This window comes from Heptranchias perlo, chromosome 6 (assembly GCF_035084215.1).
Source record: "Heptranchias perlo isolate sHepPer1 chromosome 6, sHepPer1.hap1, whole genome shotgun sequence".
Lineage (NCBI taxonomy): Eukaryota > Metazoa > Chordata > Chondrichthyes > Hexanchiformes > Hexanchidae > Heptranchias > Heptranchias perlo.
The window spans coordinates 25,933,205-25,956,675 of record NC_090330.1 but is presented as its reverse complement, the minus strand read 5'-3'; the positions used below and the strand labels follow the sequence as shown (position 1 = coordinate 25,956,675).

At 40.4% G+C, this 23,471-nt stretch overlaps 1 protein-coding gene across 3 annotated transcripts in view; it reads left to right on the top strand.

The window, feature by feature from the left end:
• The window catches only part of LOC137322840 (protein furry homolog), a 305,481-nt gene extending 284,218 nt beyond the window's left edge, over positions 1-21,263 (top strand). For all 3 annotated transcript variants that reach the window (XM_067985968.1, XM_067985965.1, XM_067985966.1), the window contains exons 58-61: positions 717-800; positions 10,626-10,736; positions 15,389-15,591; positions 19,496-21,263. In XM_067985968.1, the coding sequence (XP_067842069.1) occupies positions 717-800; positions 10,626-10,736; positions 15,389-15,591; positions 19,496-19,754 (657 nt within the window). In that variant the 3' untranslated portion in view covers positions 19,755-21,263. The remainder of the gene's footprint in view (positions 1-716; positions 801-10,625; positions 10,737-15,388; positions 15,592-19,495) is intronic.
• Positions 21,264-23,471: the final 2,208 nt, after the last annotated feature.

Below are 23,471 nucleotides of genomic sequence, written 5' to 3'. Positions count from 1 at the left end.
CATGTAAAAGGCTTAATCTTACACCTTGTTTGGGGGGGGGGGTGCGGGCGGTGCGGGGGCCGCCAGAAACATAATTGACAGAGATCAAGAGAGTCAAAAAAAACTTTCACATTTCATACTTCACTAAACCATGGCTCGCACACCAAACTCAGGTCTGATCACAGCACTATAGAGCTATATAAGGGCTACCTTTACAAGACTCCTGCAATGACATAGAGCCTCCTGATAGTGGGCACAGATTGAAAAATTGAACCCTAAGCTCAACGCATCTTATTTTGTGAGGCGTGATTTAGAGGGAGAAAGGTAGTTCTATAGACAAACCAAACTTACATTTACATAGTTATATTAATTAAATCAAGTCCCATTATGACATCACTCCAATGTCACTTACACAAGATTTAAATGGCCCCACACACCTATGTTTCAAGCAGGGGTTTCCTGCCCACATCAAGGATTCCCCAGGAAGTAGGAAGCAAGCACAGAGGGAGAAGATCTGGTATAACGGGTCACTGCCCTTTTTCCTCTGTTTATCATCCCACGAACAAGTAGCCATTAGCTGTTATGCTGAGGAATACAGGGGCTCACAAATCTGTTTTTATACATTATTGCTTTGTTTCTGTTAGCTTGAATATGCATTTTACAAAGATGCCTGTTTGGCGCAAGAAAGTATTATTTTGAAGCAAATAAAATACTATTTGTATTTTCTTTGAAAAAAGTGGCTGGCAAACTGTAAAGCATCATTTCCTGGAAGTATGGGAGACACAGTGATTACAAACCAACCAGGAGACTCAGAGGAAAAGGTAAAAACTTCTTTGCATGTAAATAAAATTATGATTAATCATGATGTGATTTATAATTTTTTTAAATTCTAATTACCATATTATCACAACTCTTTATATTGCAACTTAAAACTTGGGAATCTGTCAAATCTTGCTTTTGTGAGCCGAGCATTTGCTTACAGTTTTAACAAGTTTGAATTTGTTACCTCATTGCATACACTGGCTACAAGCTATGTCTGAAGGGGATACCCCTTGTCGCCCACTAGCCAACCTGTGACCTGATGGCCTGGTTGGAATAAAGGCGGCACAGAGGACTGGCGCAGGGTGAATGAATTGTGACTGCTGCCAAGAAACTGGGCACAGACCTGCATGATAAGCTGCCTATAGTCGCCAACAGACTGGACGTTGATGGTGTGGAGTCCTTTTCTATTCAGAAAGATGCCGGAATGATGACGCAAAGCAATGTGGGTGAAGTCTATGGCACCTTGGATTCTGGGGAAGCCTGTAATGCGGGCGAGCCTGGTGTTCTCTCATTCCTGCTTCTCTCTGCCCATTGGGAAAGTAATGTAACTTCTGGCATAGAGAGCCTCGGTCACCCTTGATGCAATGGTGAACAGCAAACTGGGAGGTGTTGCTGATGTCACCTGCTGCAGCCTGGAACGACCCCATGGTCCAAGCATCTTATGTTAAGGAGTAAGCCCATACTGCCCAATACCTAATTATATGATAGCGTGATCCAGGGGTGTAAACATCACCCTTGTGATCTGAACTGGATATTGTGTCTTTCGCACATACCCTCAGGTGTACTTCTCTGATATTACCAAAGATGGACTGAAACACTTTGTGAGATGAAGCCATATACTAATCATTAAGTTGCTTTACTTTACAGACAGCAAGTGAGTGTAGAGAGTAATAGATGTAACCAAATCTCATTTGATTTGACGAACTACAAAGCCTCCTGTCAAACAAGGAAAATATTAAAAATATACCACATTATTCTATTAGTGGGCTCACTTAACTTTTCCTAGCCAGCCTTCTGTTGCTGACCAGCTGTGGGCTTGCGATAACTGTGTTTCCCCTCACTCAGCCAGGCTTCCTCTCCAGACCTAGCTGATTGACTGACTACCCCTGTGTCCCCTTGTCCTTTTTTCTCTTTGTGTTTCCAGCAAGTGATAAGGTGTTCCCCTAACTTCTTCCCCATTCAGTGTCTCACCAATAGGCCTGTCAACCAAACTGACTACCTCTCCTTCACCCTTGGGTGTGGGTTTAAAGTAACATTTCTCCTGTTTTTCTTACAACACCACACTTAAAACTAAGATATGCTGATAGGGTTAGGTGAAGTAGGGAGGGGGGAAGCTGGTGTGGAGCATAAACACCAGCATAGACCTTTTAAGCCAAATGGCCTGTTTCTGTGCTTTTCAGTCTATGTAAATCTATATAATTCATTGTAAAAGGACTGTCAATCCTGGTGCATAGAATACAAATCCTATTTGTATTTGAATGATATAATGTGAGCCTAATTACTTAATGGCCATTAAATCAATATAGTGGTACACTAGGCTAAATTTTGCGAGGCCCTCACCACCAGCAGGGTCTCGCACACAGCCAGCACATATCAGAAAATCACAGGTGCACTTCCTGCGATTTTCTGTTCATTGAAATCAATTTTCCAGTATGCACTGGTCTCTATTAAAATAGCAGAGAGCACGTTAAGCATTCATATGATAGGATCATTCAGTAATTTCCAGACTGTAGTTACTTTGTTGTATAATTTGTGTACTAAATAATCCTTCATCAAATCTAGAATTGATTAACTACCATATGTTCATTTCAGAATAGACAATCAATTCATATGCAAACTGAAATAATTGCATGTGCCCATGTACTTAGATATATTTGAAATCATTCAGTAGTGCAAAAAAACATATTGGATTGGCTGCTGTTTTAATCTTGTTTCTTTCAATATAAATACTCCTATGGTTATGCCTTGTATGGAACTGTGCACTTTAATGCATGTTTTACAATGATCTTCTATACTCTGTTTTCTTGGCTTTTTGCTCCTGTGACATGCTTGCTGTGTAGCAAATGGAATCCCTTGCAGTAAGTTACAATTCTTGAATATTTTCTAACTATTAGATTGTTAAATTCTGCTTGCATACATACATACATCTCAAGTACTAATGACATTCTTTGCACTTAACAGCATAGATATAAATTACTTCAAAGTTATTCCAATTTTCAGTACTGTCGCAGCTTGATTTCTTCACAGTATTTCATTATACTAGCTGCAATATTCATTAGTATGACAATGGCTAGATTGAGAGGAACCCTTATAACTATGAAATAGAAAATGTCAGAGTTCTTTCTCCTCAAATGCCTTTGATTAAATCAACCATAACATGGAAGACAGGAATCATCATAATTATACACTCAATGTACAATGACGTTCTAATGGTGGTGGCCCCTGGCTTGTCCGCAACCACATCTAGAAAACCTGAGCGAAGCAGGCCTGGGCCTACTCAACTCAGGGCAGCCCAGTTTCTCAGGGGGGACCTAAAACAGGCATTTGGCTTCTCATTAGCACCTGCAAGGGGCCTAACACCTGTTTTAAGCGGCCACCCTGTATGCCTGAAAAATGAACTCACCCACTTTCGCGTCGAACGTTTTTCAGGCTTCCTTGAAGCACAGAACTTTGGTCCCCAAAATTGGGCCTTGTTGCATCCGTTGTATCTGGTTCCAGATTCCTGATGTTTACAGAATTTTATGTGCACTATTAAACGTATTCTTGCAAAAATATAATTTATTGATTAGTTCTGTTCTAAAAATGTTATTCCAAAATCATAAAATTATGAATAGTATTTTCAATCTGTAGAAAGATTTGTTTTTATTATTTAGCATGCCTACAATGAAAATTTCATAGCATGATCTATTTACAGGTTATATAGCCAAAACATAAGGAGTTTAATTTCTGCAGGAGTTTTCATTATTGACCACTGTAACTTCAGCAAAAGATCTGTAAAAACCCCAGAGAAATGCCATCAACGATGTTTATGCCGTTTTTCCAGCCTTTCTGCAGCTTTTCCGCCAAAGTTACAGTGGTCGATCAGGAGAATACTGCGGAAATTATTGGTGGAGATTTTTAAAGGATCTTCATTATCCTTTTAAATGACTGGCTTATCAACCTGACAAATTGATATATTGGAGATGTGCAGTGATATGATTAATGATGCAAAGATACAACTGCTAGAAAAAATTATTGAAAGTGTTTTTAAAATAATCCTTGCAAAACTTTCATTGTAGTCCAAACTACAGCAAATCAGTGTAAACTTTCTTGTTACATCAATATGGTGGTGCCCATTGAAAACATCAATAAAAATGTTATGGCCCTAAATTTACAATTTTTCCCAGCTTTTGCATTCACTAGAGTAGGATTTTCCCATAGATTCCATAATCTATTTGCAAAACTTAATTTTGCACAAATGCAATGCATTTGCAACTTTTTAGAAACATATAAGAAAAAAATAGATTGTTCAAGCCTGCTCCACTATCCTGTTTGCCATGGCATCTCTTTATCTTTTTAACCCCAATTCACTACCCTTCATATCCCTTAATACCCTTATTTTTCAAGTAAATTCCTTCATCACCCTGTTGAATTGTCAATATACTCCCTCCAAGGCCAGTAAATTTTCAAACAACACAATACTCTCGAAAGAACTGGGGTTTGCTATCTCAAAAAACCCTTCCCCAAAAAAGCTTGTTGCAGCACAAAATACAAATCAGTGGTGAAACACTTCATTTCCTGTTTAAAGTAATGTAAATTTGGCACAAAACAAAAACATATATTAAAACTTTAATTAACAGAAGGTCATAACGTTTCCAGAAACTACTACTAAACATTTTTTGGGAACAATCAAGTGAGATAATGTTTAAACTTAGTTCTTTGTTTTGTGTAATTTGTTTTTTCCTGCTTGATATGGTGGGTGTGTCAATGCTGGAGCTGAACCATTTACCCACATTTGGCATTGCGTGTCATAGTCAAGTGCTCTGAAGTAAACACAGGCTAGATTCCGAAGTAAGACTTTCATTACTCTGCACCAAAAATGTGTCTTTACTTCAACCTCAAAGAAAATCAACTACTATACAAGTGGGTCATTTTTCATTCCCGCACACCAGTTATTAACATGGCTTTTCTGATTGAGACTACAGTTTGTGCTGTGGACCTATGACCATTGGAATCTGAATTATTTCACTATCAATCAGTTTCCAGGCATAAAAGGATAGTGTGTTAATCCACTGCACCAACCAAACCAATGCTATCCAGATTTAAATAAAACATTTACAGTTTAAAACATTTTTTAAAATTCAGTTTCACCACACGGATTACAGCGGTTCAAGAAGGCAACTCACCACCACCTTCTCAAGGGCAATTAGGGATGGGCTATAAGTGCTGGCCTTGCCAGTGACGCCCACATCCCAGGAATGAATTTTAAAAAATTACTTCAACTGCCTTCCTCACTAATTCCTGCAAAAACTGCATAATTTTGAAAAAGATAAGTTTTATGCTCAGTTGTAGGAAGTATTACACATTCTAACAATAAAATGGCCAAAAACCTATGGGCCTTTGATCCTGACGTAATTACCGGGATCTGCCCTCCACTGAGCTCCAGCGCTCCAGCAAAGTTGGTGGGGCCAGGGGGAGATCACCTAAATTAAATATTGGCAGCAGGTGCTAGAACAGGATGGTAAATCTGGTCTCGGATGCTGCACCACCCCACCCGACCCTGCAGAGATGCCTTATCTGTGCCCATGAAGCCCCTTATAAATTTTCCCAAAATTTTTCCGTGGGTCAGGAACCAGGCCTGGACTCCAGGTAGGCCCTATTTTTGCCATTTGGCAGGCTGGTACTCTTAGTCTCACTTAATTTACTGACCCATCCATGACCCACCAGACCAAGAGCAGGAAACTCTTGGCCTGGGAGCTTCTCTTATGCCGCTGGCCTTATTTGGGGATGGGCGGAGGCTCTGCCCCTAACAATACTCCACAGAAACTGCCAGGGGAGTTCAGGACCCAGCATATCATGGTCTAGTTTGAGTTCCTTCTGCTGGAAGCTCACAGAATTTTTGGTCTCAATAAATTTATTTGAACTCCTTCCCCTCAAAGGTCAGCAATATCAGTCTCTCATTTTGGTGGAGACCAGCTCCATGTGTCCACCCTTATGTTTACCAAGCTTGAATGTCAGATGAGCTGGATATTCAAACATGGATTCTCTAGCCTGGAGTCTGATATTCTGCTGCCAGATCATTCCAGGTCACTAAATATGTTCGCTTTGGAATCCGATATACAGATTGGACCAGCATAAAAATTACCTGAGATTACAGGTTTATAGTGGAACATATGCACAAGATTTTATGGTAGCTATAAAAAATAAAATCCTGTTATGTTTAAAACTAAAGAAGTATCAATGAAATTATGAAGAAGAAAAATATAAATGTATAAACGTTAAAATTTGAAATAAAACTGAAGGAAAAGCACAATGTAAGGAAAAATTCTGTATCGTGCCAAAAGACAAAACCATTATTCATTTTCATATTGCACTTGCTTTTGTTGTACAATTTTAATAAAGCAAACTCAATGTATTGTATTTAAAAAGAACACCCACACGGAATGCCACTGACAGATTACCATATATCCTTAATTTCTGCAGAGATGTTTTGAATGTATATTCATCAAAAACTGCTTTAAAAGTGTTATTATTTCAAACAGTTTTGAATACCATTTAACTTAGTGAAATTTGTATTTGTTTAATGCCTTATCACATTGAAACATCGAGGGCTTTGCACAGTAAATGACATTTAAAGCACAATGGGGGTTAAGTTGGATAGCTCCTGAAACCGGGCGCGGGGGTCGCAGTGCGCGATTAACCCACGCCCGGTCGTTGAGATGCAGGCAGCACGTAACATTCTGATATCTGTGAGCAGCCAGGCCTAGCTGTGCTGTTGAGCGGCTGCTCACCAGCAGGGGGGCCTCAATATTGCGCAAGTGGCTAGCACCAGGTAAAGGCAGCCTGTACCTCTTATTTGCAAAATATAACATACGGGTCCACACAGAGTCTGAACGGACATCAAACGTTAAACACAGTTGCAGGTCCCATCCCTATATTTACAAACTGTTGAGTTATGGTAAAACATTGAATAAAGGTTGTGCACTACTAAATCCCACATCCTCCAATGTGCACGCCAGACCTCACCAATCTGCCGATCTGAGTTTGTACCAGGCCTGTGAGAGTGCGTGCACCAAGGTTCTCTGATGTTGCACTAGAGGCCTTGGTGCAAAAGGTGGACAGAAGGAGGGGCATCGAGGCCCTCCAGACATATGCTCAAGAGGCAGTAGGGGACAAAGTCAATGCCAGGCGCATAGCACCACGAACATGGCTGCAGTGCAGGAAGAAGTTCAATGCTTTGACACGAGTGGTTAAGGTGAGTGAGGTCAACTGTCAAGTGGCATCTCCTACAACTGCACCACTAGCTGTATCCACTGCTCCACGCACTACAACCCCCATCACCCACATACCAACAAACTCTTTCAATCAGTATTCAACTCTTCCAATCAGATGCTTCCTCTCACCCTCACACATTACCACTGTTGCAAGCCGCACACTTACAGGTCACACACTGGCAGCTAGTCAACCATGACAGGCACATCACGCAAACATCTTGCAGGACACTCACCGACACATGTTCCACTTTCTTGCAGGAGAAGGTGACGCATAACAGGAGGCAGCAAGTGGCAATGGCTCCATGGAACATGAAACTTCTGTCCTCTCTCAGGATTGCAGCATTCCTGTCCTACCCGTGCCACTCTGCCAGTGCTCTTACTGTTGCCTGTCAGCTAGCCAGCCCACTCCCTATAGAGTATTGAAACTTCATTATAGGAACATAGGTCGATAGGAACAGGAGTAGGCCATTCAGCCCATCGAGCCTGTTCCGCCATTCAGTGAGATCAAGGTTAATCTGTGACCTAAATCCGTATACCCGCCACAGAATCATGGAAAGTTATGGCACAGATGGAGGCCATTCGGCCCATCGTGTCTGTGCCAGCCAAAAAAGTGCTATCCAGCTTAATCCCACTTTCCAGCACTTGGTCCGTAGCCCTGTAGGTTGCAGCACTTCAAGTGCACATCCAAGTACTTTTTAAATGAGTTGAGAATTTCTACCCTTTCAGGCAGTGAGTTCCAGACACCCACCACCCTCCGGGTGAATAAATTTCTCCTCAGCTCCCCTCTAATCCTTCTACCAATTACTTTAAATCTATGCCCCCTGGTCACTGACCCCTCTGCTAAGGGAAATAGGGACTGTTTCTAGTTCCGTCATAATTTTATATACCTCATTTAAATCTCCCCTCAACCTCCTTTGTTCCAAAGAAAACAACCCAGCCTATCCAATCTTTTCTCATAGCTAAAATTCTCTAGCCCTGACAACATCCTCGTAAATCTCCTCTGTACCCTCTCTAGTGCAGTCACATCTTTCCTGTAATGTGGTGACCAGAACTGTACACAGTACTCAAGCTGTGGCCTAACCAATGTTTTACACAGTTCTAGCATAACCTCCCTGCTCCTATATTCTATGCCTCGGCTAATAAAGGAAAGTATCCCGTATGCCTTTTTAACCACCTTATCCACCTGTCCTGCTACCTACAGGGATCTGTGGACATGCACTCCAAGGTCCCTTTGTTCCTCTACACATCTCAGTATCCTCCCATGTATTGTGTACACCATTGCCTTGTTTGCCCTTCCTAAATGCATTACCTCACACTTCTCTGGATTGAATACCATTTGCCACTTTTCTGTCCACCTGACCAGTCCATTGGTATCTTCCTGCAGTCTACAGCTTTCCTCCTCACTATCAACCACATGGCCAATTTTTGTATCATCTGCAAACTTCTTGATTAAGCCCCTCCACATTCAAGTCCAAATCATTAATATATACCACAAAAAGCAAGGGACCTAGTACTGAGAACTTGCGGGACCCTACTGGAAACAGCCTTCCAGTCGCAAAAACATCCATTAACCATTACCCATTGCTTCCCTTAATACCTTTGGTTAACAAAAATCTATCAATCTCAGATTTAAAATTAACAATTGAGCTAGCATCAACTGCCATTTGTGGAAGAGCGTTCCAAACTTCTACCACCCTTTGCATTTAGAAGTGTTTCCTAACTTCACTCCTGTAAGTCCTAGCTCTTAATTTTTAGGCTCTGTTCCCTAGTCCTAATATTCAAGTATAGGAGACCTCCAAAAACAGGTACAAATGCATCAGCAGCCAGAAGCAATAATCCAGCAACTAACCTGTAAATCCTGCATGATCCCTTTAATAGCGCTGGTGGAAGATTCTCCACGCTGTTTATGACCTGTTCAGCTGTGCGAGGTTAAGACAGTGCGTTAGCTGGAGTGTTGAATTCCAAAATCACATCTGTCCCTTTAAATCAGCATTGCACACTAATCTACCACATATTCTCCCTACTTTACATGCTCCCGCTGTTCGTTATCTGCACGTGCACAAACGCCTTTACCAAGATGGCGTCAGGCACATGCCATGCTAGAAGTGTGCGCGCACATTCCATATGCCATTTTGGAACCTTAGGAGGCCGCGTACAAAACAGGCGCTAAGCAGCTCAATTTATAATCCAATGACATAAGAACATAAGAAATAGGAGCAGGAGTAGGCCACACGGCCCCTCGAGCCTGCTCCGCCATTCAATAAGATCATTTTACTTCATAAATGATCTTCGACCTCAACTCCACTTTCCCATCCGATCCCCATATTCCTTGATTCCCCTAGTCCAAAAATCTATCTATCTCAGCCTTGAACATATTCAATGGCTAAGTATCCACAGCCTCCGAGGTAGAGAATTCCAAAGATTCACAACCCTCTGAGTGAAGAAATTCTTCCTCATCTCAGTGTTAAATGTCCGACCCCTTATCCTGAGACTATGCCCCCTAGTTCTAGACTCTCCAGCCAGGGGAAACAACCTCTCAACATCTACCCTGTCAAGCCCCCTCAGAATCTTGTATTTTTAAATGAGATAAGAACATAATGCATGTATTTGAATTAGCCAAAGCTTTTAGAATTTAATGTTAATAGCAAAATGCACATGTATAAAACATTAGTTTAGAATAAAACATTGATAAATAAATAATTACAACCAGTGGCTTATAACTCTGCATTGATCAGAACAGATCGTGAGTACTTCTCAGAGTCATTCAAAGGTAAGAATCAGAAGCCTCTAAACTCCTAACTTCACCTACTAGTGGACTGCAGAGTAGCAAGATTTATTCTACACCAGGGGAACTGAGTTACTTACATGACAGAAATTAGAGCGAGAAAGGATTTCAAAGGACTGAAATATTAATTTATAAAAGCAGTATTTTATTTAGAAGAAAATTGTTCCTGGTAATTTTTTCCAAATTAGAGGTATCAAATGACACCTCTTTCAGTCTAGTTAATAACAATAAACTCTCTGGAAAGGTAACTTCCTAATAAAGAATTCAATAGAGTTTTTTTTTAAATATTGGATTTTCAATAATTTACTTATTTTAATTCTTGTTCTTAGAAAGAGAGTACTGAGTGATGGATAAGCACTGCACAGCAGTAATGGACAATTTTTGCATAGATATGTAATCATATCTAGCAAAATTAATCATTTTTAGACTGTACATAACCTTTATTTTATGGGTTTTTTTCTACTTTGTTTAGTGGCTAAGTATTTACCGAACTGAAAACAAATATTGTCCCCAATATTATTGATGCTTGTTTTAAACCATTTGTCTGATTTCTTTACCCTTCACAGCAACTTGAATTGTGTCAAAGACTCTACAAACTCCACTTTCAGCTGTTGCTGCTCTTTCAGTCCTACTATAAACTAATTGGACAGATCCATGTTGTCAGCTCAATGCCAGAGGTAAAATAAATTCCATTGTGATTGACACTAGATTAAATATCAGAGTTCTCTGAAATATATGCATCAGTATGCGCTGGAATGTCTTTTAATTAAGTTTGCTGAAGTGACTAAACTGACCATTGCTTCAAGGTCAGTCTTAATTCAACAATTCACTGGTCATAGCATTGAAATTGACTTATACTTCCTTACTTAACAGGCAATAGCTAATGGTTACTATTACTACAATGTAAAGAGAAATCAATAGCAGTATTGATACTTGGACTTTTATATTTTAGACGTGTAATGCAATAGGGTAGCATGTAATAGGTAACAGTCTTATATGGAAGTTTCTTATTTTGACTGCAGTAGTTTATCATGATTTGTTTGTGGTTCCAAACCAGTAAATCATATTATTTTTCTTTTTTTGTTGTTACTTTATTGTTTCTTTCTTCTTTGGATCTCTCCAAACAACAAACCACCCCCAGAGAGTGGACAAATGACTTGCTCCTAAAGCAATGCCAATTGCTTTTGAATCACCCACTAGAATGGGTACAAGAATGGCATGGGATGATTCCCTAATTTTACCTCCCTCCCTCTAGCTAAGTGCACAGGTTCCATTTAGCCTAGAATCTGAGACAGATTGTGTTTATATGGGGAATTGTGGGCATGATACCTCATCGTATCTCTACGCCACAACAGGTTTCTGCTATAATGCACCCCACTGCATTGCAGTATTGCAATTTTAAAAATAAATTATGTTTTCCTCCAGCCTAAATTAACCACTAGGTATTCTACCAAATACCTTGCCATTGCAAATAAACATGAGGGAAGTTAACACCGTCCAATTTTGGCTTGCTGCAGGGTAATTTCCTTCATTAAAAATTGCTCAGCAACAGACCTGTTTCCCAGCAGCTCTTTAAAAAACAGTGCTGTCACACATCTGCAAGTCACCCTGCACATGTGCATACCTCAAATATTTGAATTCCTTGAGCTCATAGCTCTGTAACGGATACTACATTCTGCAGGGGCTAAGCTGGGATGTGGAAGAGGTACTGGGTACCGTTAGAGAGGATAGGTGTGTTACTCCTCAAATCAAAAGGGTTCATAAACATTGAATGTCAGGTGTCACAGATTTATTAAGTATACAGTACTTAAACATACACTTAAAAGCAGCATTTGCAACAAAACTTTGTGGGTTTAGTCAGGGACTCAAACCCATCACAGTTCCGAGCTCAGTATATAGGCTGATCAGACCTTATCGTATCCAACTATCTGTTCCAATACCCACTTTTCATACCTTTTTCTTACCCACTCTACATGACAATTCACATGTTTCTGCATTACATAATACAACTCCATATGTGGAGAATTTTAATGAGCTTGTCCCTTATCAATAACTTTAGTTTTAATGAGTTATTTTTCCGTAGACCAATACAACTTCCCTACTTTATTGTCATAGCGGCAGTTTCATCCTTGTTACACATAATTGCTATTCTACCAAGTGAAACTTCTAATTATAAGTCTGTACCATTCCATACCAATCTCCGGCTTCTAAAAAGGATGATGTATTCACATATTCTGCAGAACTTGTTATCAACTACTTAAAGTTCTCTGAAATATATGCATCAGTATTCACTGGAATGTCTTTTAATTAAGTTTGCTGAAGTGACTAAACTGACCATTACTTCAAGGTTCGTCTTAATTCAACAGTTCACTGGTCATTGCATCTAAATTGACTTACACTTCCTTACTTAACAGGCAAAAGCTAATGGTTACTATTACTACAATATAAAGAGAAATCAATAGCAGTATAACATTAACAGACTCCAGTTCAGTCTTTCCTTACAGTACAAGCCAGGCAATATTACAGGCTGCTGCTGCCACCATTGGGATGTCCAGAGGAGAGACTACAGGACACAGTCATAGTCAGAGTTATACCTGGGGAGAGGAGATGGCAGAGCAAGGGCAGTAGACAAATTTCCAGCAACAGAGAGAGAGAGAGAGACCAGACTATTACAACAGCTTTTATAGATATTATATTTATATTTTATAGAATGGGTAATGCAGAGAGAGAGGGAAGACTTGAAGAGAAAAAGTGGAGAGATGAAAATTAGCTCTAGCTCCTGTCCAAAGCCTTGCTCTGTCCACCTATTTGCCCAGTTTTGTACTGGGTAAAAGGTGATGGTCCTAAGGACAACATAACTGTTTGCTGCTCTCTCACTCAATAACTATTTTCAGTGGAAGTAGAAGTTATAAATAGAATAACAGTGCACACAGAAGTTAGATATCTGATAGCAAATTGTTTTATTGCACCGGTTTGTACAGTTAACCATTCTCTCAATACCAACTACGAATTATCAGTAACTGTATCCAGTCTTGTTTTAGTATAGTTTTCAACTCGGTCTAATTCACAACAAAATCAGACAAGCCCAATAACCCACCCAATGCTGCTGAATTGAAAAGTTGGACCCTGTTGAGGTAGTGAACTCATCCCGAGGTTTATTATAAAAATTGCCCAGAGACAGTAAGAAATATGTCATTTTGAATCTCAGGGCTGCAAGGTATTAGGTTTTCTCAACCTTCTAATCATTATGATAGGTAAATTTAGAAGAAAGAATGGAATGCTCGTTATTTAAGTCTCTGCTTTCTGCATATGGTTTTGCTAGGCCATGCTGTGACTGTAGTCAAGAAATTAAGCACATGACCCTAGTCCTTCACCAATGCAGTTTGGAGCTTGCCGGGAGCAGATGTACAAATGGTCTGGGGACAGCTTACCCTCCCCTTCTGTGGGAAGCTACGAGCTTCTGTTCAGTGCTTTCCCCAACAACATGCTTAAAATCAACTGCATGCTTAAAATCAACTACTGCTCCATAGCACATCACATTTGAGCATGAAGTTGCTTTGCCACCAATGCTGCCATGAAACTTTGTTGTAAATAAACTTACAACCACACACTTTTCAGTGTTGCAGAAATGCCACTGTTGACCGGAGGTCACCGGTTACGGTTACTGCAACAGAGGGCGGTACACGGCTTAGACGATGCTGAGGAAAGAAAATTAATCCTAATGTGCCTACACCCACATATACACTCCGCCTTACCGGAGGAACAAAAACTTGGTAGAGGCACAAATGAGGCCTTAAAGAACCAAGTATTATCTGTCATGGGTGATAACAGAGGGGATCCAGTGGAGGCGCTAATGAAATGCTATCAAAGAAAAGGTGAACACCCCACTGCATTTTCGGCCCGCATTTGGGCAGTGTTTCAAGGGGTCTATGGCACAGGCTTAGACAGGGATGATTTACAGCCGGAGTTTAGGAACCGATGGCTGAGAACACTAGTGTCGCATGGCACTAGATCAGTTTGATCCCGCTGATGACACACATACGGAGCCCTGGATAATTAGGAAGATGGTTAGAGTATGGGAATGGGAAACACCAAAACGATCCAAGGCATCTGGGGACAGAGCAATGCCTGTTAAGGATCAGGTGATAACCTGGAGAAATGAAGGGAGGGGACCTACTCAGGGGGAACCCCCTCCAGCTTATCAGACATTGGGAAGAGGTAGAGGCAGAGGAAAAGGAAACTTCTCGGGAACAGGGAGAACTCAAGGCGAGGTGTCCAAATGCTATAACTGTGGCCAAGAGGGACACTTCGCAAGGGACTGCCCGAACCCGGGACGAGAGAATGCAGGTCGGGGAGGAAACCAGAGCCTACCCGTGGAAGGGCCGAATAGACCAAGTCCTCAGTGTGATACGATAGAAATATCACCGAGTTCCGAGTTGTACCCCGAACTGCAATGACGGTCTCAGGCCTCTCCGTTATGGGTGTGTGACGCACGGTGGGATGACACGGGGAGACCCCTAGTGAATGGTAGGGTTGGAGGCCGTCCTGTTACATTCCTTTGGGACACAGGGGGATCCCGAACTACCGTTAACACCACTCAGGTCAATGACATAGATTGGAAAATTCAAAACAAAATTGTTCTAAGCGGATTCACAGGGCATTCACAACTGGGATATGTGAGTGTACCGTTGGAAGTCGTTGTGGGAGACATAGTGATAGAGCATTCAGTGGTCCTTATCAAATTACCCAGAGAACAAGAACATATATTAGGGAGTGACTATATGGCCAAAGCGGGACTCTGCTTTGACCCCGTTAATTGTATGATTTGGCAAATGCCTTTGGGCATGGGCAGTATAAATCACACACTCGTCCCGGTGGGGGAATATCGGGATAGGATATGCATGATCGGGGAAATGTGGATAAAACCAGGAGAAATGAGTGACGATCGTGAAGTACAACAAATTATTGCACAAAACTCAATAGTATTCGCCCGACATAAACATGAGTGTCAGTTGATGATAGCAAATGACCCCAAGGGCCCATTTGTATCAAAACAAAAGGGAGGGGGGTAAGACGAGGCCTGAAAGCAGAAAAACAAAGGAAACAGGAAAGGAAGAACCCTATTTTAAAATTTTTGTGGATGGCTCTTCATCAGTACAGGACGGGGAAAGGAGAACTGGCTGTGGGATATACATGGAGGTTAAGAAACGGACGGTTGGAATCTGAAACAAATTGGGAACACCACCATAATGCTAGGATTTGGTGGAAGGGGAATGGTTAAAATGAAAAACTGCTCTGATTTGTTTCTTGTTACTAATGTTTGTTTTAGCTACTGAATATGTCAAAAGAACTGAATGATCTGCGGGATAACCTGAAGGAAGCTTCGGCTCGAATAGCAGCTGAACCCCTCAAAGATGAATCCAATTCACAGGGCCTCACATTAGCCTCCTCCGAAGCTGCTGTTCAGTCCATGTTGGAGTGTCTGAAAAACAGGAATCTTACAACCGCCCTGCGGCAAATCAGGGATTGCAGGTTAGACTTTGGATATGTTGTTTGTAATTTCATAAATACTTGCTTTTTATAATACCTTCTCACACTGTATAAAAGCCCTATGTCTCTTGATTACTTTGCTTAATCAGGTACAAGGACATTTTTTAATGAAAAAATACTTAATTCTTTAGTCAATATTTCTTGGTTTTCCAGCAAATGCACCCTATTTTCTAATATGTTTTAAATATTTATAAGCTACACTAGAATCAACAAAACTCTGCAATTTATAACTTCCGACTAACAAGTTATAATAAATACCATTGTTCTTCCAAATATAGGCCCATTATTACCATATATGAGTCAATAGTATATTGAGCAACAATAGTGCGAGTGAGATATGATTAGCCTCACGAGTGGAATTACAAATCTTTACAAAAACATACATAAGAACATAAGCAATAGGAGCAGGAGTAGGCCATATGGCCCCTCGACCGTGCACTGCCATTCAATAAGACCATGGCTGATCTTCAACCTTAACTCCACTTTCCCGCCCGATCCCCATGTCCCTTGATTCCCTTAGAGTCCAAATATCTATCAATCTCAGTTTTAAATATACTCAACGACTAAGCATCCACGGTCCTTTGGGGTAGAGAATTCCAAAGATTCACAACCCTCTGAGTGAAGAAATTTCTCCTCATCTCAATCGTAAATGGCCGACCCCTTATCCTGAGGCTGTGCTCCCTAGTTCTAGACTCTGCAGCCAGGGGAAACAGACTCTCAGCATCTACCCTGATAAGCCCTTTCAGAATCATACATGTTTCAATGAGATCACCTCTCATTCTTCTAAACTCCAGAGAATATAGGCCCATTCTACTCAATCTCTCCTCATAGGTCATCCCAGGAATCAATCTAGTGAACCTTCGTTGCACCCGCCTCTAAGGCAAGTATATCCTTCCTTAAATAAGGAGATCAAAACTGTACACAGTACTCTAGGTGTGGTCTCACCAAAGCCCTGTACAATTGCAGCAAGACTTCCTTACTGTTATACTCCAACCCCTTGCAATAAAGGCCAACATACCATTTGCCTTCCTAATTGCTTGCAGTACCTGCATGTTAACTTTATGTGTTTCATGTACAAGGACACCCAAATCCCTCTGAACACGAACATTTAATAATTTCTTACCAATTAAAAAATATTCTGTTTTTCTATTCTTCCTACCAAAGTGAATAACCTCACATTTCCCAACATTATACTCCATCTGCCACCCTCTTGCCCACTCACTTAACCTGTCTATATCCCTTTGCAGGCTCTTTGTGTCCTCCTCACCGCTTACTTTCTCATCTAGCTTTGTATCACCAGCAAACTTGGATACATTACACTTGGGTCCCTTCATCTAAGTCATTAATATAGATTGTAAATAGTTGAGGCCTAAGTACTGATCCCTGCGGCACCCCACTAGTTACAGCCTGCCAACCTGAAAATGACGTGTTTATTCCTACTCTCTGTTTTCTGTCCATTAACCAATCCTCTATCCATGCTAAAATATTACCCCCAACCTCATGAGCTCTTGTGTAACAACCTTTTGTGTGGCACCTTATTGAATGCCTTTTGAAAATCCAAATATACTACATCCACTGGTTCCCCATTATCTACCCTGCTAGTTATATCTTCAAAAAACTCTAATAGATTTGTCAAACATGTTTTCCCTTTCATAAAACCATGTTGACTCTGCCTAATGATATTATGATTTTCTAAGTGCCCTGTTACCACATTCCCAATAATGGATTCTAGCATTTTCCCGATGACTGATGTCAGGCTAACTGGCCTGTAGTTCTCTGTTCTCTCTATCTCCTTTCTTTAATAGCGGGGTTACATTTGCTACCTTCCAATCCATTGGGACCATTCTAGAATCTAGGGAATTTTGGAAGATCACAACCAATGCATCCTCTATCTCTGCAGCCACCTCTTTTAGAACCCTAGCATGTAGGCCATCGGATCCAGAGGATTTGTCAGCTTTTAGTCCCATTAATTTCTCCAGTACTTTTTCTTTACTAATATTAATTACTTTAAGTTCCTCACTCTCACTATACCCTTGGTTCCTCACTACTTCTTGTATGTTTTTTTGTCTTCTCCTATGAAGACACATACAAAATATTTGTTTAACGTCTCTGCCACTTCCTTATTCCCCATTATAATTTCTCCTGTCTCAACCTCTAAGGGACCCACATTTACTTTTGCTACTCTCTTCCTTTTTACATACTTGTAGCTCTTACAATCTGTTTTTTAATTTCTTGCTAGTTTACTCTCATATTCTATTTTCTCCTTCTTTATCAATTTTTGAGCCATCCAGCCTTAAAGATCCCAGCTTCAAACTTCATCTGTATTGAGCCAGCAGGTATCAGCCAGAATGGTAGTAAGGGCATTACAATTGGCTTCAGCACCCCTGGATTAGGACAAGTTTCCCCGTTCCTGATCGGTATCCAGCAATCCCTGCTGTATGTATGTATTGGGTGAGGTCAGGGTCAATCTTGGCTACGATTGGTTTCTTCCCCTTGCTATAGAATGGTCATTTGAGTGAGATCCCAGAGAGGGATCAGTGCCCATGGAGCCATAACCCCAGCATCAATGCCTTCAGGAGAGTGGAGAAAAATTGACAAGAAAATGATATTACTATAGTTGTAATTAAATTATTCTGATATGGTGTTATGCGATGGGAAAAGAGGACTTAATAGGAGAAAAATACCAATTTAAATAAAATACCAACTGGGTTTAACACGCTTGTGACTGTTTTATTTAAATTAGGTCAGCAATAATCATCAGCTCTATCTTTCTCAAAATTGTCAGCACTGGGTTGGATGTTTGTACTTATATTTGTGCTAGCAGGAACTATTGGCCTAAAAATTAGATTGCGCACAAATGGCCTCGTTTCTTTATTACCGGCGAGCTGCGGGCACAGTAACAGCCCCAGAGGCAGCTCACCAGTCGCGAAGGGGAAGAAAATTCAGCCGGATTAGATGCTGCTGAGGTCCTCAGCAGAGTCCAAAATGAAGAGGAGGTACTGGAGAGGTAGGCCATCACTGAACTGCAGTACTGAGGGAGTGTAGCATTGTCACAGGTGCCATCTTTCGGATGAGATGTTAAGCCAAGGCCCCATCAGTCTGCTCAGGTGAGATCCATTAGCACTATTCAAAGAAGACTAGGGACTTCTTCCACTATTCTGGCCACATTCTTTCCTCAACCAGTATCATCAAAAACAATTCATTTGTTATTTTTGGGACCTTACTGTGCATAAATTGTCTGCCACATTTGCCTATGTAACAACAGTAGCCATTCAAAAAAGTAATCCATTGGTTGTAAAGCACTTTGAATGTCCTGAGGATATGAAAGGTGCAAGTTTTTTTTTCCTCCAAAAAAGCATATGGGGGATACCCACTATTGACAACCATTGTCCTCAATAACATGGACATACCAAACCAATGGCAGTTCCAGAGCACTTGGCACAAAGTTTCCTTATGGATGAAGGGAAATGGGAAAGAGACAGCCAAAAGAAAAAAATGTTCAGAGATAGTTTCAAAATGCTTCTACAAATCTTGTCATAGGGCTCCTTAAAAGTATTTCCATAAATAGAACACTCAAGAATACTGGCTACCTATTTTATACAGCAGGGTAAATGACCAAACATTATACCCCAATGGAGCCTAATTTTAATACAATTAATTACAAATTGGCAAGCATTTCTAGTGCCATTACGAAACCCAACTGGAAAATTGGATGGGATGCTAAATGGGTGGAAATCAGGCAGAACCGATCTCTCCATTTTCCTGATCAGTTATGCTTACTTTATACCTATTTACGTAACCAATCAGAAAATCTATGCAAATTTATTCTTTTATGGTATGTTATTATTTGATACACTAACCCTCTTGCTTTAATATTTTGTTACAGGACCATATGGCCCAATGATATATTTGGCAGTAATGTGGAGGATGAGGTCCAGACACTTCTTAACATTTACTTCAGGCACCAAACATTGGGACAAACAGGCACATTTGCTCTGCTGGGCTCCAAACATGATCTATCAGAAATCAGTTCCAAGCTGATGGAGCTGAATGGAGAGATTCAGGATATGATTCGGAAGGCTCAGAGTTATCGTGTCATCAGTACTTATCTTCCAGACACCAGCACTGCCAGCACTAGTCTCTGACAGGACTGTTCTGTCTCCCTTTTGTTTACGACTGGAAACGCTGCAATGCTGGTCTGAAGTCTTTCTGTGTCTTTTCAACCTTAGAAAAACTTGGCCAGGCTGTTCTCACATTTGTGACACTTCACAGTTTCACTAAACTTAAGTGGGCAGATCTAAAAACGTGCAGCAATACCAAAAGACCAAAAGTAAAATAAAACATCCAGTCAGATATAAAAGTAGCTTATTTTCAAAGCACACATTTATTCCTACTTTGGGTAATTATGTTAAGCTGACAATATATAAGTTCACACATTAACTGAGGATACCAAAGGCCATCACACATTAAAGTTATACTTCCTGAAGAACTATTTTGACAAAGATGTAATTTTACTTTAAGGTGTAAACTGCCACAGAATTGTTGCAATTGTATGCTATAGGTAAAATAAGTGTGTGGTTTGTGACTACTGGCTTAATAAAATGACTTGATAGCAGGTAACATGAAGCTGTATGCAATGCACTAGGAAGCAGTTTTGTTAAGCTGAAAGCCTGTGTGTTTCAACCCTTTTTTTAGGCTAAAAATGTTTATTGTATGCTATGGACAGGAGCATAGTTACTATATCAGTACTTGTTCACACTGAGCTGCTATAAAACACATTTTTGTTAGAAAAATGTCACTTAGTTGTTGTCTAAGAAGGTGTTTTACTGGGCCATACAATGGGATTTGTACTGTATTTGAAATACCATGAATAGTCCAGATGAGAAATATTTGGGTATTGGCTGCTTTTTCTACTAGATGGAAGCTTTTATGGATTTATTTATAAATAGGAAAAAGGCTGCTTTAAATAGTTTTGTAGATGAGGCTAAGGCTTTAACATCCTGTTAGTCAATGCCTGCTGAACTGCCAAGCATGCACATTTATATATAAAATATAAATTGTATTGAAACATTTTGAAAACCAATAGTCTATGCTTTAACTTTTTTAATTAAGCCATGTAGCTCTGCATTTGTAATGTGGGTGGGGGCTCTTATGCTGAGATTCTTCCTCATTTCTGAAATATTTTATTGTTAAGAAGCTATACAAATTTTTTTGCATGTAAAAATCTGTTGCACATTAATATCTTTAGGATTATCCATATAACTTATTTACCTTGTAAATAATTTTACAGCTACTGTGAAGTATTGATGTTTTGTTCTGTAAATTTATGCACTGTACGTACAGCTGCAATATATCATAACTATGTTTAGTGATGTTATTCCTTGTGGAAAAGTGAGCTTTTATTTAATACTTTCCATTTGCACTTCTTACATTTCAACTGGTGTATTAAAAACCTCCAGTATAAAAACTTAGGTGGCAGGCTATGAATTTGGCCGCTTTTCTATTACACCTTTATTGAACCTCAGCTTCCGGATTCGGGTGGGTGGGAGTATAAATCTGAATGGTACAGGATTCTATGAAGTGTAATTGGAAAAAAATCAGGATACAGTTCTCCCAAGCTGACCTATATCCCATTAAATTTTGTGCATTGTAAATTAATGTTTAAATGACTAATTATTCAACGTGTATTGTTCCATAAGCATAGATAGCAAGTAAGCTCCTCAATGGCTCTGCTGGTTAAATAGCAGAGCCACACCCATCAGCAAGGTCTCACATTTGATCCCTGCTAACCATCAGGATGCTAAAATGAGCTTTAGCTTTCCTGCGCTAGGACAGGTAAATGAGGCAGGGTTCTCACTCCCAATTGCTATTCAGTAATGCTTGCTGGAAGTGAGTGGATATGAGAATAGGATTGGGCTCAACTGTGGCGGCCTCTACAATCACATACCTACCAACATGTTATTCTGTGAACCTAGACAATGACGCATTTGAGCAAAATATCAGGTGACTGATACCCGTAGAACTGCACTTCAGCAAGGAGTCACCTTCAGAAGAAATGGAGGAAAAAAATTTTTAAAATTGTGGCCAATAAAAAAGGCTGTGCTGTGAAGCATTTTTTTGCTTCACTAGACTAAATTAATTCTATTATTCCTTTAAGTGCTGACCCATTTTTACACCAGCATATTTCTTGGCTGTCACAATATTTGACTCATTAAGAGGTAGACTAGAGATTTTCCTCTGGTGGACTCACCTTTGGAAGCACAGCAGGACTGCATTTCCATCCACTGATGTGGCTATTTTCTTGGGTCAGCTCTTTAATAAATGTCTGTGGGCCCCCAATACTATTTGCACTCTATTGGAAGCTCACCTGAGGCGAGGGTATTTAAATAGCTATAGCCATTTTGTGTCAGAAGCAAGTGGTAGTAGTGATAGCAAAGATGTCTGAAACCCCAGATTTTCTGGCTCTTCAGCAGGTGTTATGGTCAGCAATTAGGAAGCTGCAATATGACAGAGGAAAAAGAACCCAAAGGGAATGGTGCAGGCATAGTGGAAAGAGGTGCCCTCAGCTGTGAGTGATACCTGCACCAAACCCCTAGATGGCCATTCAATGCAAGTTGAACAATCTCACCCATTTAACTAAGGTAAGAGGGGGCAGTCATACATTGAATTTATGCAATCCAAACTGGCATACATACAAACACCTGAGCTTACAAGATCTGATTATGGTATTGTCAGCTTTCCTCCTGATCTGTGCCAAGGCAGAACTGCAGGCCAGTACTAGTGGCTTGGTAGATTTGCCTAGCCATTGTGCAGTCTCAGCCACCTGCAAGTGTGGCAGTAAACAAGACAGCCTTCTGCCAATCCTTTGGTTATATCCAAGACTCTTGCTAGAAAGGATTAGATAGCCACTTTGGAACCTCCTGCCATGTGGCTAAATAAGAGGCTATGGTTAAAGAGGCACAGAATTGTTAGGTAGAACAGACTTTTGTCTGTAAATTAAAATTATCAATTGTCACAATGCCAATGCTATGTCAAGGGAGAAAAATGTCAATGTTTGACAAGGAAGTGAGTATAGATGTACACAAACCAATGAGTGTTTAGGACTGAGTTTTTGAAAAGGGAGATAGGGAAATGAAGATTGTCTATTTCTGTGGTGGTAGTTAGGAAGACATGTTCCTTTGTAACAGTGTTCACAGATGTTGGCAGCATAAGCCCAATTATACCAGTCCTAAGCATCCAATGCAGAGCCTGCCACTTCTGCAGAGGGTAGCAGTGATCAGCCATCCATCACTGGTCAACAGTGGTGGCATGGTAAACTATCTAAACAGTTCCCTGTATAGTGAGTATTGCAATGTGGTTTTGATCACATACCAACTGCATCAAGCATGAAACCCAGTCCTGTTCAGATTGTTGAAATTATTGAAGGCCACCATATGACTGTCAATCAACAGCACCCTGCACTTGGTGGAACTGTGCCACAAACTGTAGGAGCTTCTCCTGTTGATGCACTACATCCATAGGAAATTTCATGGATCAGGCAGCACACAAACAGCAGTGACTTCAAGCCTAATTGGTTCACTATCAGAAAAAGCAACCAATAGCATAGACATTGAATGCATTGTGGTGTATCTGGTAGAATTGGACTCCAGCAAACAGTGGTACAGTTCCTAAGTCGAAGGAAACAGTATCCATCAAGCAATGCTGTTGGTTGCAATGGAGATAAGACTGCCTTGGTACCTCATCCACAAGAGTTGATCTGGAATCCTAGGAGAAGCAGCATAGTCTCTGACTAACAGGTTTTTTTGGGGGGGCAAGGAAGCAGCAAGAACAAAATTACATTTTACAAAGAGGAAATCTGACCC